We start from the raw sequence: 20,448 nt of genomic DNA on the forward strand, positions 1-20,448 counted from the left end.
TGCCCAGGCTGGTCTCAAACTCAGCTTCCCAAAAGTGCTGGGATTACAGGCCGGAGCCACCGTGCCCCACAGAGAGAAGCCCATTTTATCTATATTTTTACATTTATTATCATAAAATTGCTCATGATTTCCTATAACCAAGAATAAATTTATACCATGGGTAACAAATGAGTGTCTACCATTCTAATACCGCAGACTCTCTGGAAAAATATCATTTTTGGATCTATAACACCAACCTCTCTATACAAATTTCCTATACTACCTAATTATTTTATTCTTCATTTCAGAAAGGTATTATCTTTTTCTGCTCATTCCCAATGTCAGGATATATAAGAACACAATAACTTGACCATATTACACTTTCTACAGATAAAAGTGAAGAATGAGACTAATTATTATAAATCCATTTGATATAGGTGTGTGAATAAATTTCTAGAGACCAAATAGACTAAAGTGAATAACAAGGAAGAATTTACTATATACTCCAGTATTCAATACACATTTATTCAACACTTACTTGGTCTCCACAACAAACATTTACAAGGACAGTGTTTATAAATTTAACTTAAAAGATACTATGGCTTCTTTCAAAATACAATTACATATATTGTCTATACAAGCCATGGTGCCATGCACTGAAAATGTCTTATGAGTTATTTATTGTGTTACATTCATCTATTTATTCATTCATACATTCCAGAAATATTTACTGAATATCTAATGTGTGGAAACATCTCCTAGGTGCTTAGGATAATAGTAACAAAAGCTAGCACTTATTAAATGCTTACTATGAGCATGTCAAGCACTATTCTAAGGGTTAACTCACTAAAGTTTATACAACTCAAAAAGGTAGGTAATATTGCTGTATGAGGGAATTGAGGTAAAGAAAGGTTAAGACTCAGTCCTAATGCAAACAGTTCACTCTGCAGTAAGGGGACAAACAAGTGAACAGACAGATATAAGACAGCGTAAGATCCATCAACTATTAAAGGTGGACCTATGCGTAAATTCAAACCCATGCTCTCTCTCAGGTAGCAATGCTTATGACAAAGACATTTTGAGCACCATGTTTTAAACAAATAATTTTAATTTTAATTGAAAGAGCGTGTATACGTGAGTTGGCAACCTAGAATTCAGTTGCAATTCTGGTATTGATGGATTGTCGTATCTTGTATGGATCATTTGGATTGCATGGACTTTGGGTTCATCAACAAAATGAGGTGTTGGAGTAAAGCGCCAGTCACTATTTTTAGACTGTTTAACCCTCATTAAGAGTTTTACAAATAGGCATAATTTATACATGGATACTTCATATTTGACCACAAGTATTTTGAATGTTATCTGTTAAGAGTTGCAAGCCTAACCATCCTTTCTTTATTGCATAAAAGTTCGAACAAAGCTTTTTAATTGGAGCTGCCAGTGTGCGGTCTGTGGGGTATAGTGTAGTTAAGTGCTACTTGACATGTAGCCCGTGAGTCCCCTAGGGTCCCACAAACTCTTTCGGGGGGTCTGCCAGGGCGAAACTGTTTTCATATTAATATTAAGACATCATGTGTCTTTTTCATTCTCATGTCCTCATGAGCATACGGTGGGGTTTTCCAGATGCTACACGATATGTGAAGATGTCACTTTGCTGGCTGGTGGAATATGTGCTTCTGTATTTGTTTCCTTTAAAAATTTCTTAAATTTAATTTTTAATGTGATAAATACTGATAGATATAAATGGCAGAAACAAAAATTCTGTGGGATCCTCAACTGTTTTTAAGAAACAAGAATCCTGAGACCAAAACACTAGAACCATTTGATACAGTAGACAGGTACATTTGAACTCAACATAATACAGGAATAAAATCCTAACCCTGCCACTTGCCAGCAGCGTGACTCTGGGTAAGTTACTTAACTTATCTGAGCCTAAATTTCATCGTGTGTAATAATACCAACTTCATATCTTCATGTGAAGATGAAATGATATAAGGCATCCAAAGTACTTTACAGCAGGTCTGACAGAGTAGGAGCAAAAACTTTGCTGGAAAATAATTTCCCTTAGGAAGGATACACAAGAAAATGGTAGGCTACATCCAGAAAACTGGATGGCTAGGGCATGGGAAGGAGGTGGGGAACTTTTCACTGTGTACTGTACTCTTCACTTAGAAGGTAGAATTTATTAAAAGTATTAATTCAATTAAAATTTTTTTTTAAAAAAAGAATTGCCCTACCCTTCCTAGATATAGGCCTGGTAGAGTACATGTCACTTCTTTTTTTATGAAGCTGTTTTGTGGCAAATTTACCTATGCAAATAGCTAAACATACAAGGATGGTAGCTCTAGTACAAAACGCTGCTTTGCTGAGGCCACTTGCAGCGAACTCAGAGTTAATTGGCTGGGGCCTGAGATACCCACATCCAGCACGCCACACACAGACTTTCAGCTAACCTGGTTTTTCACATGTAAAGTGAGAAGCAGGTTCTGATTTTTTAAAATATTAGACTTTTCTCTCCTGTATCATCAACCTCTACTTCATTATTGAAGAACTGCCATCAACATACAAACATGCTCCTGGTGTCTCCCATTTTTTTTTTTTTTTTGAGACAGAGTCTCACTCTGTTGCCCTGGCTAGAGTGAGTGCCGTGGCGTCAGCCTAGCTCACAGCAACCTCAAACTCCTGGGCTCAAGCGATCCTCCTGCCTCAGCCTCCCGAGTAGCTGGGACTACAGGCACGCGCCACCATGCCCGGCTAATTTTTCCAATATATTTCTAGTTGTGCAATTAATTTCTTTCTAATTTTTAGTAGAGACGGGGTCTCGCTCTTGCTCAGGCTGGTTTCGAACTCCTGAGCTCAAACAATCCGCCCGCCTCGGCCTCCCAGAGTGCTAGGATTACATCCCATTTTTTTTAAATGTGACTCCACAGGCCCCTCCAGCCGCCACCCCGTGTTCCCATTCTCCTTTACAGCCAGACTTCTCGAAAGAGTGTGTTAACATTCCTTGTTTCTGCTTTCACACGTCTTCTTCCCTCTTCCACGTGCCCCAATCAGGGTTCTGTCCCTATTACTCCACTGAAAGGTTTACCCAAGACCACTTGCCATCGGATCCAAAGGTCTGTCTTTTTTTAAATGTCTTACAGGTATTATATGAAATAGAAAAGTGCATTCACCACAATGCAAATATCAATGTAGCAACATTGCACTTGTACCCCATGAAAATACATCCATATGTGTATGTGTGTGTGTATAAAATAAGTGGATAAAAGAAAAAAAGTATAACAGTGCAAGGTATTGCCTCCAAAGCCCTAATATGATTGCAATAAAATTATATAATTATATAATTTTATTGCAATCAAATTAGGGCTTTGGAGGCAATACCTTGAACTGTTATACTTTTTTTCTTTTATCCACTTATTTTATACACACATGCACACACACACACATATATATGGATGTATTTTCATGGGGTACAAGTGCAATGTTGCTACATTGATATTTGCATTGTGGTGAACGCACACTTTGCTTAACATTTTAGCATCACTTGACGCTGCTAGCCACACCTCCTTTGGGGAAACAGGCTCCTCTGTTGATTTCCATGAGATCACACTTGACTGGTTTTTCTTCCAACTTTACCAGTGCCTCCCCTGCTGCCCTGTTCAGGCTCTTTCTGCATGTGCCACTGAGCTTGGTCCGGGCTCTCTCCTCTGCTCCACCTATACTCTCTTCTTAGACTCCCTCTACACTCTTCTTCACCCCATCCCTTCAGTCCATATTCACTGATAACACAAATATGTTTTGAGCACTTACTCTGCACCTGCCACAACTAGAGGCGGCATTTGGGGTGTAGAGAGAACAAGACAGATGCAGGTCCCTGCCCCAGTGGCGCTCACACTCTAGTGAACAGAGACAGAGAATAAGCAATAATCATAATAAATAAATGTGCTATGTGGTCTGTTGGAAATTGATGCATGCTTTAGAAAAGAAAAATATAAAGCAAGACAAAGGGAATCAAAAATGGGAGGAGGCGGAGAGGAGAGTGGGTGAGTGGCAGCTTTAAATGGGAGCGGCTCCCGGAGGAGATGAGCGGAAGTGACCCATGCAGACTTGTCATAAAGGGGGGTGCAGGCAAAGGCAGCAGCTGGTCAGAGGCCTCGGGGCAGGAGCTTTTGGGGTGTGTTTGAAGAACAGCAAGGCCAGCGTGGCTGCAGTGCAGTTTGCAAGGGGGGGAATGGTAGGAAATAATGTCGAAAGGGAAATGGAAAGGTGGGCAGGAAGAACGGGCTTTGGCCATGAACGTCTTCGGGAGGACTTAGGATTTTGAGCAGAGCAGAGACATGATCCGACTTATGTTTCAAAACACACTCTAGCTGCTTTGTGGATAGAGAGGGTTCAAGCTTAAAAACAGGTCAGTCAAGGAGACTATTGCAGTGGCAGAAGTGGAAGAGAATGGTTTGGATCAGGGTGGTAGTAGTAGAGGTGGTGAGAACTGGTAGGATTCTGGATGAATCTTGAAGTTAAATAAATCTAGTCCTATTTCCTAATCATTTAGATGTAGATGTGAGAAGAAGAGGGAATGAATCCAAAGTTTTTGGCCTAAATAGCTGGAAGGAGAGTTGTCATCAAATGAAAAAAAGGGAAGACTACAGGTGAAGCAGCTTTGGTGGGTGCATCAGACACATTTCAATCAGGGAAACTGAACATTATGCATTTTGAGATGAGATCAGGGATTTCTTTTTTTGTTGTTTAATTTTTAAAAAAAATTCATTGGAGATAAGGGTCTCACTGTGTTGCCCAGGTTAGACTTGGACTCCTGGGCCCAAGCAATCCTCCTGCCTCAGCCTCCTGAGTAGCTGGGACTATAGGCATGTGCCACCACACCCAGCTAGAGACAGAGTTTTTCTTTTAGGAATTAGAACTTACACAATTGTGGGAAGAGCTGGAACAGCGAAGATCCAGGGAGGGGAGTAAGAGGGAAGGTAAAGGAGCTGCCACCCAGCCAATCTAAGAAGCTAAGCATGACCAACCACCTCAGTGGTCCTGCCAGGCACTGCCCATGGAAAGACTATGGGAAGCTGTGCCTCTGTATAGCTGCCATCTCTGTGGGGCCAGCACCAAGCATCAAGTGGACACTGTCTTAGAAAACTGAAAGTAACATTCTCCTGCTGGTCTGGAAGAAGCGAGCTGCCCCGCCACGAGAGGGCCTGGGAGAGAGGCCCCCACCCTGTCCTGTGCCCACAAGGAAACGAACTCTGCTGACAACCTGAATGAGCTTGGACGTAAATATTTGTATTTCTCTATTCAAGTCTCTAGATGACAACACAGCCCAACAGACACCTTGCTTGTAGCCTTATGAGGCCCTGAACAAAGGACCCAGACTCATGACCCATAGGAACTGTGAGGTAATAAATATGGGTTATTTTTGAGCCACTAAGTTTGTGGTAATTTGCTTTACAGCAGTAAGTAACTAATACACCTTCCCTGTTGGTTCTAGATTAAACAAGAATTTTCATGCTGTTTGGAGGATGAAAGTAAAGCAGCAGCAATTGCTCCTTGAGGTTTATTGAAGTTCTATGTGGACATGAACAGACACAGAGGTGCTAGTGGGTTTCAGCTTGTCCTCACTCTCCTCTGCTCCAATCTGGCTCTTCTTTCCAACTGCTGGCTCTTTGACCGACAGTGGCCCCAGATCTACCACCTGATACTTGGTGCTGGCCCCCATAAGTCAGGAAGAGAGGTCTCGCCAGAAATCAACCCTGATGGCACCTTGATTGTAGACGTCTAGCTTCCAGAACTGCAAGAAAATGAAATTCTGTTTTTTAAGACACCCAGTCTGTGGTATTTTGTTATGGCAGCCCAAGTAGACTAATACAATGGCATTAGCAGCCAGAATGCTCTCTTTAAAACCGAAATTAAAATTTGCTCAAAAGCCTTCAATAATTTTCTGTTGAAATTGGAATCAGACTCATTCTTCACGTTGGCCTACAAGATTTCCACCACCTGCCCATCCTTTTGCCCTTATCTCGGGCCGTTCTCCTCTCACTCCTCAGGGTCGGTCACACTACCTGCTTCCTGTAGACAAAAACACCAAGTTTTTCCCACCTTCGAGCTTCTGTTCTTGCTCTTCCTTTGGCCTCAAAGTTTCTCCCTGGATTCCTCACAGGGCTGGTTTTTCTGCATTCTTGCCCAAATGTAACATCCCCAAGAACCTTCCTGACCTACCCTTGTTAAATGAAGACTCTCACTCACTCCTCCCCAAACCACCTAACCCCAAACACTAGTTAGTGTGTCACTCTATTTATTCCCTTCGTAATTTGCCACAATTTCTAGTTCTCACTGTCTCTCTTTCTTGTTTTGCTTACGTATTGCCCATTTTTCCTCATTATAATGTGAAACTCAGGAGGGTGGTGCCCTTGTCTCCCTCTGTGGCATCCTCAGAGCTTAGGAGCATGCCTAGCATGTAGTAAGCCCTCAATAAATGTGAGTTTAATCAAGGATTAAATAAATATAAAACTGTGGCTGGAATGAAATTCTTTTACATGTATTTTAGTACAGTTTTGCTGGTATTTCCGTAGAATAGATTATCAGAGTGAAATCGCTGGGTCACAGGATATGCACATTTTTAATTTTGATAGATCAGAAGTGCTGCTTTTTAATATTTAGTGTGACTAATTTGCTGCTTTAAAATTTAATTATCGCAAATTTAATTTTTTTTCCTCTCCTCCTTTGAAAAATGAGCCATTTCAAAACCATTCTTTTTTGCCCTAATATTTTTATGGTAACTGAGGCATCATTGTTCATTTTGCAAGAACTCTAGCTTTTGCTTTATAGATTAAATTGATACAGCCAATTTGTCTATTAAGAAAGTCTCAAATTAAATCTTCTTTTCGAATTGACCACCCAATCCAAAACGAACGATGTATTCCATAGAGAAAAAAATACCTCCCTCCTTTTCACATGTCATTCTTTTCTGAGTGTAGATATTTGTTTGAGTAAAAGCATTAAAGCGCACACAGTATTGACACGTGAACACTCCGAGCTCAACATGGTAAGCTTGAAATTTACAATTGTTACAATTGGCCCCTGACTTAGCCATTATATTGATAATTATATGTATCACAATTGCTTGAAGGGAGGCTATAGCATGAGCTAGAACCCAGAGGTAAGAATGCTTGTGTGTCCATTTGAGTTAGCCTCATTGTTTCCCGTCATCAGTGGTATCATAACCTTCTCCAGCTGCCTCGTAACTGTTTGCTACAAGGAACTGGGACAAGGGTGTGGATGGCTCCACTCAAACACGTCCCTGCTATCAGGAAAACCCACAGCTCAGCTACATGTGTGTCTGATAATGGGTCAGGACAGAAAACAGTAGAATTGCTTTTAATTCCATTCAGTTGTTATAATCTTCACCTCAGTTACAATTAAAAGAAAAGCATTTGTATCTAAAGAATAATTACGAATTTTGAAATGGAGTGAACATTCAATAAAGACTTTTTAAAATCTTATTCCTAAGAAAATACTCCCCTATTACCTTGTGCAAATGGCAATCTTTACTGATTGGCTGAATAATAATTAAATGAATGAATGAATGAATTCTTGGAAGATTTATTATTTCTCCAGTCACTAACCATGATCTACACCACAGTAGGACAAAATTTAAAAGTTCTTCCATTATCCTTCAATTTGCATTGTAGAGCTCTTCATACGTAATTAGGTCTTAAAATTTTTGCCTAACGTAACTTATTGTTTCCTAACAAATGCAGTCAAAAAACTTCAGAGCGACATTCACAGCCCTCTCCAGCTTACCATGGATTCCTTTCCGGCCTCAATCCCCACCGTTCCCCTACACTCACCGCATGTCAGCCACGTTGAACTACCAGCTCTTTCCCAAATATATCCTGAACTTTCTTCCTTCTCTTCTTTCTTCCAATACATCACCTATTTTCATCTACTAAAATTGTACGTCTTTCCCGGCCTGGATCAAATGCCGCTTCTCAATTAAATCTTCCCCCAATCCTGACTTCCTCTCTTCGGAATTGTACGTATTTCCTCTATTTCCCTGGCACCCAGTTAGAACACGAGCGCACTCAGGGTGGTGCATATCTATATGCATCATTTGATTTACTCTGTTAGAGTATAAGCTCCTCAGAGTCAAGAGCCTGTGTTATCCATCTTGTATTTACCATTGCAACTTCACAAAGTCTTTTATGTACAAGATGCTCAAAAATGTTTAAAGAATTGAACAGAGCTGCTGAGCAACAATGTCTACTGTCTCCACTGACCATTTTGACAGCTGCGTAATACCATTTAGTGACATTGCCTAGCACATACACACTTTTCATGCACATAAAACAATAGGCATGAACCTAAAGGATATTGTGCCCTACTTTTCTTGCATTCTGAGTGCTTTATGATTCCAGAGCAACTCTGCATGTACGTGTGTACTGTCAATAAATGTCTTTGTCCCACCAGCTTAGAGGTATGTAGGCAAGATGGCATCGGTAAAGTAAGTAAGTGTGCAAGTGAAATCAGTGAAAATTTTCTGATGGTGTTAACATTTTGCAGGCTTGGAAGTCTCACGCTTAGTTAACCATGGATAAGTATTCAGGTTTGATATTTGGCTAATGGGTAGCAAAGAGATCACTTCTGTATCAAGACTGATTTGATTTTTACAAAATAGTATTAAATACAAATATGTTGATCAACCTTTGGGGAACTCAAAGATTAACTTTATAAACGGAAAGGAAAAATGGCCCTATAGAACCTATGCCTCAAATTATCTGGCTTTCAGAAATCTAGAAAAATATTTTGTGTTGATTTGTCACTATTACAATGTATAAAAGTTATCCGGTTGCCTGGATGCACTTTGTCCCAAGCCATGGCTTTTAGGTAATGGTACATGAGAGCTTGAACTGCTTCTCATGTTTTATTTGTAATCTAAACCAGAAACTCTGGCTCTTGTCTATAATCATTCTTTTATTTTATCATTATGACAGTATGAAATATACCTTATGATAAAGCTTCTGAGTGGTTCAACTAAAGAATATAGAAGTTGATATATGTAAATCTGGATTCCTCTGAAGTTCTCTTTGTGCAAAAAGGCAAACTTTTGATGTGACTCCTCTGAGTCTTGGCATTCATGATATTAATAACTAAGGCAAAGGTACCCCACCACCTAGTCAGGATTTATAAGCCAAAACTCATCCATTTTAGCACAAGGAGCCCAGGATAAGGGAGAATAGTAAGTGAAAGGCAAAGGCAGGAGAAATCCCATTGGCTTGAAATGAAGTTGATGGTGACCAGGAAGATTAACCCTTTCCAAAGCACAATAAGCACACATAATACTCTGTTGATGAACACAGCAGTGCCTATACATCACTCTTTTGGTTTATTCCTGGAAGCAGGGTAAAAAGATTCCTAAGGGCTAAGGTAAGTGGGCTTAGCAAAAATGCACCACAAAGACCAGAGGGAAAGCTCTGAAACTGCTGGATCATCAGATCAATAGACTCAAAGATGACGAAGTTAGGAAGCTTTATGCAGTTTAAACATTTGTGCAGGGAGTATCCCCACGCAGTCTTTTATTGACAGCTACAGATCAATGGTAATTTTTGATCATTTTCAACCTACATAAACCTATTGACCCCATGGCCACCTTTGGGGCACTTCAAGTCGTCAAAAATAATCAGAGGAGATGGTGTAAAATTGTCAGACTGCTGAAGGCTCCAAGTAGTTTCACGTGTCCCCAGGAGCAGAGTTGAGAGGTTAAAATGTAGTTCAAGTTGCCAGCAGAACCTCAGCCGGCAGAGTGTTCCAGAGAGTCTTGTCTTTATGTCTCATAAAATGATGCACTGATTTGTATCCAGACTCTGACCTTCATGTATGTAAGTTAAAGGGAAAAAAAAATAAGAGGCTAAATCTCACTTAAAATATTAGATTGCAGAAAATGTATTATCCCTGGTAAAATATTTCTTCCTGTTTTCTTTTGTTGCATCATTTTCTTCCTCTGCTGCCTGACAAATGTAGCTACTGTATTTCAGAGTAAAAAATCTGAGTCTGATATGGACGTGGACATAGAACAGACAGAGACAACACAGAAGCAAGTGCAAGTTGGCAGCCCAGAGGTCGGGGATAACAAAATGTATAGTTCAAAAAAGTTGGTAGGAGGAGTGAAGGGAAAGAAAGAGCAAAATAATGGTAATGAGGAAGGAATGAAAGTATTGAATTAAGATAATTTCCATAGAGAGAAAGGAGTGAGGGAAGGAAAGGGGTGGAATATGAGGAAGGAGGAAAAGAGAGAAGGAAGAAAGATGAAGCAATGAAGCAAAAAGAAAGAAATGGTTTCTAATGGTGACTTCTCCTAGTCAGCGGGACAGAACGCTACCTCTCCAAAGGAAGGACCTGAATCCAAACCATTTCAGATCCATTATGCTCAAGCAAATATTCTGAATTTAGAGCAAGTAAGTAACTGAATAAATAAACAAGACACAACCCAATCCACAGAGTGAACAGCATCCAGATTTTGCAGCAGAATTCTAGAATAGTGATCTTTGGCACTGGCAAGCCATTCAGGAGAGAATCATAAAAATTATTTCCTAAAACATCAAGGAATAAATTGGTAAAGATTGTTTTGTCTTTTTAAAATTTTCTTATTTTTTTTCATATGACTTTCACGAAACATTGACAAAAAGCATGGCTATTAATGAGATCTAGTTGAGGGGTATGTATGTGTCTGTGAGTATGTGTGGGGTTTTGTTTTTTTTTTTTTGGTAGCTCTTCAGAAATAACAAATAAATGTAATGTTGAGAACTTGTCCTCGGTATAATTTCATGACACAGAAATTTTCCTTTACATCCCAATCTGTGATTATTTCTATTGTTTATAAAACATATAAATATAGACCGAGATTAAGCAAAACAACTGCCGCAGGTATCCCTTGTAGGAGTATATCTCTACACATTTTCTGTGCCAGGCGTGCACAAACCTCAACTTGAGACCTGCAGGTCAAATTTCTGTATTAGATGGTGTAGGTTTTGAGGCCAGGGCATTCTGAATACTTCTGCTTTCAAGGATCTGAGCCATAAATGTTTATTAAAAGAATCTATAATGAAATCAGTTTTGTTATTTTCTTAATGGTTGCCTGGAGTGTGTTGGATGACTGAATGCCAGTTGTTAATCATTAAGTACTCATGTTACCAAAAGTGTTTGATAGTATTGCCATCTAGGGGCTGAATGGAATTCTCAGCTCTGAAATAAACTGTAATTGAGCAGGTGCTGCTATTGACAATATACATATGTTTTTGCTTTATAGCCCACATGCTTTTCATGTTTCTTATGACAAAAGCCTTTGAAAAAATGTCCCTCAACAGCCTACCTTTTTTATATATAATCTGTTAGAGGTGATTACTATTTGCTTTAGAGCTTATGCTTTTTTGGCATCTATTACTGAATATTGTGAACAAAGAATTATTCTTTTTTGCATTATTAATCTTGCCCGTGTTTGCCCTATTTCCACAGAAAAGGAATCATTTGTCAGAAAAGAATGTTTGTAATCGGGACTTGTAGCATCTTCAGATTTAATATTCATTATGGTCATTTTAGTTCTGTGCTGTATTTATCTAAAAGACCAATCCAATGTTGTGGAGAAATAAGTTTTTAAATATTTATGATCTAACTTTTAATATTTTAAAAAAGAGAAATTAGTATTTCTGTAAAATTTGTTTCAGAGTCTGCTCGCTTAGCAAATGTTTAAATATTAAAAGATTTCAAGAGGTTAGCATGTAATATCATAATGGGACTTATTGAGATAGGAAAATTGACTTTACAAGTTTTCGATATGTTAAGGAAATTGTATTTTCTCTGCTTGTGTTTAACACATAATAAGAAACATTTACACAGTTGAAACTTATAACCAAGAATGTGAGAAAATAATACCAAAAATTATTTCTACAGTGTCTTGGTTTTGTCTAACCAGTTGGTTTAGAAAATGGTTCAGCTTGATTTTGTTATCCTGTTTTAGACTTTATCCAAATGATATTTGGATGTACCCAAATTAAGGAGAATTTCTTCACGCATAACTTTGTCTGATGTTCTTGGGTACCTACTCTCAGAAATAACTTCTACTCCTTCCCCTCACATTCCTCCTCCTTTGTCCCAAGAAAAGAACTGAAGACTATCTAGCACATTTAAATATCTAATAAACAAAAGCTGATCTCACACATCATTAAACGTAAATATCCTACTAACCCAGTCAAAGCTTTCTCATGATTATTCATATTCAATGGGTATGGTACACAACAGAAAATGCTAGTGTGTGTGCGTGTGTGTGTGTGTTTACCTATACACACATTACTACCCCACTTGCAGACATAATTCCTAGCTTAAACAGACATATTCATTCAGTCCAGATGTGGAAAGAGCACCCCAGGGCCTTTGAAAACATTAGAATTCTTAGCTCCAGTTTAGTTATGCCAAGTATGTTAAATGTTGCTCTCTAAGCAGGAAAAAAAAAAAAAAAACACAACACTAATTCTACTATCCCTTTTTTCTTTTCTTTTAAATCAACAAAGACCAAATTCTCAAAACCTAGGTAACGACTACTTTTGGTCAGTTTCATGGTTTTAGTTATGGTGTTTTTAACAAATGAAAATATTTTCATATTTAGATTAATAGTAGACTTTTCTAAGCTTTTGTATATTTATAGTTCAGTGGGCTTGTTACTGTTTCCTTATGTTTGTTTTATTGAATTTGTAAGATATAAATACACACCAAGAGAATCAGAGAGGGAATTAGAAAGCTGGAGAGAGTCTTATCTATAAACAAATAGTGTTGGGGAGTAGAAAATTAGGGTTGTTCAGGTTAAATCTCCAAACTGTTAAGACTAACCTGGAGGGTAATTATCCCAGTCCCTGCCATGCAACTTGGTATCACTAATTTTCATCATGAACTGGGTGCTGCACTGATCTGAGGTATTGTAGATTTTTTTTTATGCTTATGTATCACACCCTTTGGGTTGTAAGCTCTGAAAAGAAATGCATCCTCTCTGATCCACTCTCTGGGTGTCTGAAATCATATAACATTAGGTAATATGTTCAGGGTGTCAACACGAAGAAAAAAATACATTGTTTTCTTAATGATAATTCAAAACTCTGCTCTAGTGTTTGTGGTTCTGTTGCTGATGTACAGAGAATGACCTTTCAGCAATACTGTTTCTTCTAAAATAAACTTACTTAACCTGTTAACTTCCTTATAGGGAACAAGCCATCAGGCCCACCTGTTTGGGCTGGAACCATTCACGAAATATCACATTGGTGTCGTGGCCGCAAACCAGGCAGGAGAAGTTTCAAGTCCCTGGGCTCTGGTTCAAACCTTAGAATCTTCCCCAAGTCAACTGAGCAACTTTACAGTGGAACAGAAGGAGAATGGCCGTGCATTGCTACTCCAGTGGTCAGAGCCTGCCAGACCCAATGGTGTGATTAAGGTAACATCTACCCTGCATATGAAATCATGTTTGGTGTTCTCCAGATAAATAGCTGAGCCCTTACATGCCATCAGATCACTGTGGGAAAACTCCCTTCACAGCCTGTTTAATTCTCCTTGATGGCTCCTCCAGGCACTTAATAGATCAGAGAAAACTAGCTCATATGCATGATGCTTCCAATGAAGCCAACATTGGGCTAAATGCTCTCCATGGATTATCTCATTTAATCCTCACATCAGCCCTACAAGGTGGGTACCACTAAACCTCATGGGGCATATAAAGGCTAAATAACTACCCAAGCCCACGTTGTAAATGATCGAGTTGCGATTTGAAGCCAGTAAGTCACACCAGAACTGAACTCTAAATGACTGTGTTCTTACTGCCTCCTGAATTATCCTACCCAGGTATCTGTTTAAACCTTGCCAATTTGCGCTTTAAACAGAGCTCACTAAGTAAGCCACACGTGTCTGCGAACTCCCCGACTTCCGTATGTAGACATGGGAAACAGTCGTGTAAAGGTCATACACATATCCCAAGCTTCATGAGCCTGTGAGTAAAGAGGGGGTTGCATTTCCGTTAATAGCCTGCATTTCGATGCTTTGAACTCCCACGCACATGAAAGCCAGACCTCATCTTCCTTTGAGATGTTCCTTCCCAAGGGTGGTGGCGAGGTCTATGCCACCACCTCTACTTGCAGTCTCTTCTGGCCATGGACTACCCCTTAGGCCCTCATCAACTACCTTCTGCAGGCTGGGCCTGTAGGATCTCCAGCCTGGAGCTGCTACAGACACTCTGCCCTCTTCTTTGCCACTGTTTCTCACGGTGGCAACTACTACCACGTTAATTCCACATAGAACAGTTAAGACTAAGCTGTTACATTTAATAAAGCTTCCCCGAAAACCCTAAGAGAGGGAAGACAGCAGGAAATTATGTACAGCAATAACTTAGAACTGTAACTAGAACTCACAGGCCCAGGTTTGTCCTGTGGGCCTCTCTGTGCGCTGCCTCTCTGCCTGGCTCCAGGCCTGCTACAAGTAGCAGTAACAAGCCACTTCCCACCGGCCTGCCTACATGTGATGGAAGCCAGACTTCCCCCACCCTGGGGCAAGAGGCTTGAGCCTTCGGATCCACGACCTCAAAATCCAAATCACAGCCCTAAGGCCCCCATCAGAGAAGAGAGCTCCCTGCATGTCTATCAAAGCACTTCTCTTTGGGAGTGTGTGTTTCCCATCCCAGCATCTGCTTCTTCCTAGCATGACTGACAACAGGAATATTGACTCCTTGCACCTTCATTTGCATTTCACCAAATATTTATTAAGCTTCTACTAAGTGCCATACACTTATTCAAGAGTGAACAAGACAGGCAAGGTCTCCGCTGTCACAGACCTTAAGTGTGCACGTATGTGTGGATAAGTGTGTGTGGGTGTATGAATGGTGGGGGTGCAGAGAGGGAAAGAATAAGCTAGTAAATAAATAAGGGAATTTCAGAGAGCGATGAATGCTATCAAGAAAATTAAATAGAATGATGCCATTATGCCTGCTCGGGCTATTTTGAAATGGATAATCATTTGAACTGAGCTGACATGTGAGCTGAGTCCTGAATGACAAGACAGAGTTAGTCATGAAAAGACATGGAGGCAAAATGTTCCAGACAAAGTGAAGAGCAAATGCTGAAGGCCCAAAGCCAGGAATGAACTTGGTGTGTTGTTCAAGGAAAGAGAAGAAAGCTCGTGTGGTAGGAAGTGCTCAGGGGCAGAGAAAGATGGCACTAGAAGATGTTGGGGGGACTGGCAGGAGAGAGATGGTGCCCCACCTTGTGGGCTGTGGTAAAGAATTTGGAATTTGTTCCAAGTGCAATGAGAAATTACTGAAGGCTTTAAGCAAAGGAATAGCATGATCAAATGTATGGTTTTCAAAATCCCTCTGGCTACTCTGTGGAAAATGGACTCTAAGGGGCTATCTAGAGTCTGAACATTATTGAAGAACTCAAAGTAGATTAGATGGAGGCTCGAATTAGAGTGGAAGTAAAGTCATGAAACATGGGTGGATTGAAGATATATATTCAGGGGACAGAGATGACAAAATTTGTGAATGGACTGGATGTGAGATGGGAAGGAAAGGGAGTGTTTCAGGATGACTTCTGGGTTTGGGTCTTGAGCCATTGACCAGGAAGGGAAGGCTGGAAGGTGAACAGGCTTCAAGGGACAGGTAGGCAGGTGGAGGTACATGTCTAGAACTTCCAAGAAAGATCTTTACTGAGATGAGTATTTGGAATCTGAAAGCAGGTAGAGGGTATTTAACCCCATGGTGCTGGAGGTCAGCTATGGAGAGAATGTAACTAGAGATGATGAGAGCCTGAGTCTAAGCCCTGGGGCCGTTCTAAATTTTGGAGAACAAGAGTATGAAGGGGAGTCAGCAAAGGAGATTAATGAGAGGCAAGTGAGGTGGAAAGCAAAGTAGGTGAGTGGGATGTCCCAAAAGTGAAGAAAAAAATACAGTAAATGCCACTGAGAGATCTAGTAAAATGAGGGCAGAGAAGCCACCTGGATATAGGAGTAAGGGAGTCATTGTGATCTTGACAGGAAGATCAAGCGTTAGAGTGGGAAACTTGGTAGGGATGGCTGGTGGAGGAGAGAATGGCAAGTGAGGAAATGAGGACAGGGACTCATTAAAGAAGTTCAGATCAAATATAAGCAGAGAAATGGGGCGGTAGCTGGGGGCCAGTGGGGATGAGAAGTTTTATTTAAAAATTAATTAAGGATACTTGAGTACCTCTAAACACTAGTGGAAATAACCAGGAGAGGGAGGTAACTTGGTGATACAGGAGATAATGAGAATAATTGCTGGAGTGAAGTCATCAGGAAAGAGGAGGGCATGGGGTGCAGAGCGCATGTGGCCTTTGTTGGGGGCAGAGATATTTCATCCATGGCAAAGGAGGGAAAGCAAATAGTGCAAGTCTTGCTTCACCTGGATGTGATCACAGTAATATCTCACATGAGGATTTCCTTCCTCACTGCTTCTACTCTCTCAATGAAATATGTGGTCATGTCAACAACCAACGGTGAGGGAGGGAAAAGAGTGTTGGTGGTTAGTGGGGAAAGAAGATATGAGATAATCACATTGGAAAATGAGAGTACGCACACATGAGGGAAGAGAACAGGATGACAAATTTGGAGTCACATATTGAAAATTTATGGTGAGAAATTTAAAGTGAGACCAGTCAGTGTGTTTGAATGGTTTTCTCCAGACTCATTTAGGAGCTTGGGTCTAGAGGGCGAGCTGGATTTAACACCAGTTAGAGATTTGCCAGCTGAAGATCAGGGCATCAAAGGGGACCCGGGGAGTCAGAGAGGCTGTGAGTTGATTATGGAATCTGAGCTCCCTTCAGAAAATACACCACTTCCCTTCCCCCAGGGCTGTTGCCTTGCCCTAGAACCCCAACAAGAAAATCACATGTCAATACAATAGTCCAACATAAATAGATTTCCAAAAGTCTAGGCTATTGAATCTTAAAAAACATTAAAGTGCATTAACAATCCAGCCTAATTCCCCAGTAACCACCTGCAGGAATGTTTCAAACTGGATGTGCCTTCCACGGGGTTCTGGTGTGTGTCCTGTGCCCTCATGAGAGTCACCATCATGAGGAGTCATCTGCAGGTGTGTCGCATTCAGGTGCATTGAAGCAGGAAAACCACTGTTTGAAAACATGCATATTCAACTGAAATCACTTCCCATCTTCCCAAAAGATCAATGAATAATACAGGGATGAAAACTTGCTCTGCGTTTGTACTGTATAACGAGCACTCAGATGGTTTTTCCTAGAACAAAAGAATACTTTGCCCCAAAGCAGCAATCAATGCTTCTATGGCCCGCAAGAGAAAACAGGGTGTTTTTTTCCATCTCCTCATCATCAAAGTTGATATATGTATGTATAATATATGTATATATGTATATTTGTACTTATGTATAACATATATGTGCCTGTGTGCCTACACACACACACACACACACTCTCTCTCTCTCTCTCTCTCTCTCTCTCTCTCAGCCCAGGCATCCTGTAACACAAATGATTAGGCATTGTAATTCCATTTGCCAGCAAATGCCATGGAAGATAGGCAATGTAGATAGGCCCTACTTGCCCTAGTCAGAATGACACCAGAAGCACTTAGTATCTACAAAAGAGAGGATTTGAATACTAGTCCCTACTTTAAAGAAATAACAATAGGAGAAACCCCATAGGCACTATTTAAGTCTAAGAATCAGGTCCAATAGCCCTTAGCTTTTAGATAAACACATATTGCCCAAACTTAAAAAAAAAAAGGCAAAGGAAAACATTATTTCTCTTCCTATGGATCTTACATTAACTAGAAAAGATCACATTCCCCACATTCCTATCAGAATGCTTCTTCTGGATTAGGGTCATCAAGGTAACAGGGTAGGGTGAGGTGAAGATTAAAAAGGAGCTAAGCAGCCACACCAAGAAATCATTTGCTACATGTTACTCCCTTTGCTTCTCTTCCTACAGACATACACCATCTTCAGCGACGGCACCCTGGAGTACACTGGCTTGAATCGTCAGTTTCTTTTCCGCCGCCTGGAGCCTTTCACTCTCTACACCCTCACCCTGGAGGCCTGCACCGGGGCGGGCTGTGCACACACAGCACCCCAGCCCCTGTGGACAGATGAAGCCCCTCCGGACTCGCAGTTGCCTCCCACAATCCAGTCCGTGGAGGCCACCAGCGTTGAGCTGAGCTGGTCGGAGCCTGTTAACCCAAATGGAAAAATAATTCGCTATGAAGTGATTCGCAGATGCTTCGAGGGCAAAGCTTGGGGGAATCAGACAATCCAGGCCGATGAGAAAATTGTTTTCACAGAATATAATACTGAAAGGGACACATTTCTGTATAACGACACGGGTTTGCAACCATGGACGCAGTGTGAATATAAAATCTATACTTGGAATTCAGCAGGGCATACCTGTAGCTCTTGGAATGTAGTAAGGACGTTGCAAGCACCTCCAGAAGGTCTCTCTCCACCTGAGATATCCTATGTATCTATGAATCCCCCAAAACTGCTGATTTCCTGGATCCCACCAGAACAATCTAATGGCATTATCCAGTCTTATAGGCTTCAAAGGAATGGAATGCTCTATCCTTTCGGCTTTGATGCTGTGACTTTCAATTATACTGATGAAGAGCTGCTTCCTTTTTCCACCTATAGCTATGCAGTCCTAGCCTGCACCAGTGGAGGCTGCTCCACCAGCAAACCCACCAGCATCACAACTCTGGAAGCTGCTCCAACAGGAGTCAGCCCTCCAGATCTCTGGGCCATCAGTGCCACTCAAATAAATGTATCTTGGTCACCAGCATCAAGTCAGAATGGGAAGATCACTAAATATTTGCTTAGATATGATGGTAAGGAGTTTTTTGCTGGACAGGGCCTAACCCTGTTGGCTTCCCACCTGCAGCCCTATACACAGTATAATTTCTCCCTTGTAGCCTGCACAAATGGAGGTTGCACAGCTAGTAAGTCAAAATCCGCTTGGACAATGGAGGCCCCACCAGAGAACATGGACTCCCCAACGTTGCAAGTCACAGGCTCAGAATCAATAGAAATCACCTGGAAACCTCCAAGAAACCCAAATGGCCAGATCAGAAGTTATGAACTTAGGAGAGATGGAACCATTGTATATACAGGCCTGGAAACTCGCTATCATGATTTTACCCTCACCCCAGGAGTAGAGTATGGCTACACAGTGATGGCCAACAACAGCCAAGGGGGTATTTTGAGTCCGCTCGTCAAAGAGCGAACCAGCCCCTCAGCACCCTCAGGGATGGAACCTCCAAAATTGCAGGCCAAGGGCCCTCAGGAGATCTTAGTGAATTGGGACCCTCCAGTGAGGACAAATGATGATATCATCAACTATACCCTCTTCATCCGTGAGCTGTTTGAAAGAGAAACAAAAATCATACACATAAACACAACTCATGATTCTTTTGATACACAGTCATTCATAGTAAACCAGCTGAAGCCATTTCACAGGTAGGTAGCTGAGTCTGGGTTTTCCGAGAGCAAGCCCCTGGCCTTTCTGTTGTGTGAGCCCTCAGTGAGTTCTAATGAAGATTCTAAAAGGAAGATGTGTTATGTCCCCAACCTCCATCCACATAACCATCCATGGTGGATGAAGCACATCCTCATCCAACCAAAGCCTGCTTGCATATCCTCTGGAGAGCAGAATTCTTGCAGGTGATGTTTCGAGAGTCAGTGTTTCAGGAAGGTTTGCAATTCACCATGATGTCCAAAACAAGTAGTGCAGAGATGGGGCCATTCCCTAAATCTAGTCTTCCTGGAAACCTGAAGGCCCCAGGACCGTTCTGAGAACCCCAATAGGGTCGTCTGACCCAGACTGTGAAGAAAATGAGGTATTATTTTAAAGTTCAAAAAAGAGCCAATCAATGAGAGCTATTACCGGCCGGAGTTGGACTAAACCAAAATTTGTTTGGGAGAGAGCCCTTCTTATCAAATCCAACACTTCTTCCAGAGATAATAAGGCTTCTCTGACTCCATTTCCTCACCCCCTTGAGGACTCCCTGAGCTCTGATCTCATGGCGTCTCAGGACAGTGCCACTTTGCTAGCTCCTATTTTCCCAGCGTTTCCCTCTGGGCTCTGTAACACGCGTGGAAATACGCTGCTCTCCACAAAAAGGAGTCTTGCCCATAGCTTAAAGAATTGCTTGGCATTTTTCCCCATCACATTTTAAGTAACTTTCATCCCCAGAGAAAAGAGTAATAAAAGACATTTTATGCTTAAAATTTAGTAAAATGAACAGAATCACTTAAAAACATTAAAGGCTGAAAGAGTGTTGATTTCCAACCACCACAGATAAAATTCAGCTATTATTGTAATCTACTGATGTGAAGATTAGATCCCTCCTATAATTATCTCTGATATATAGTGCTGTTTAAATGAAACATTCATGGTCTTATGCATC

At 40.9% G+C, this 20,448-nt stretch overlaps 1 protein-coding gene across 1 annotated transcript in view; it reads left to right on the forward strand.

The window, feature by feature from the left end:
• Window positions 1–20,448, forward strand: part of USH2A (Usher syndrome 2A (autosomal recessive, mild)) — a 301,921-nt gene that overhangs the window by 227,834 nt on the left and 53,639 nt on the right. Inside the window, exons 23-24 of the mRNA XM_012638316.1 lie at window positions 13,229–13,456; window positions 17,982–19,498. Coding sequence (XP_012493770.1) covers window positions 13,229–13,456; window positions 17,982–19,498 — 1,745 coding nt within the window. The remainder of the gene's footprint in view (window positions 1–13,228; window positions 13,457–17,981; window positions 19,499–20,448) is intronic.

The sequence above is a fragment of the Propithecus coquereli genome, unplaced genomic scaffold (genome assembly GCF_000956105.1).
Source record: "Propithecus coquereli isolate 6110/MARCELLA unplaced genomic scaffold, Pcoq_1.0 Scaffold129, whole genome shotgun sequence".
NCBI classification, from domain to species: Eukaryota; Metazoa; Chordata; class Mammalia; order Primates; family Indriidae; genus Propithecus; species Propithecus coquereli.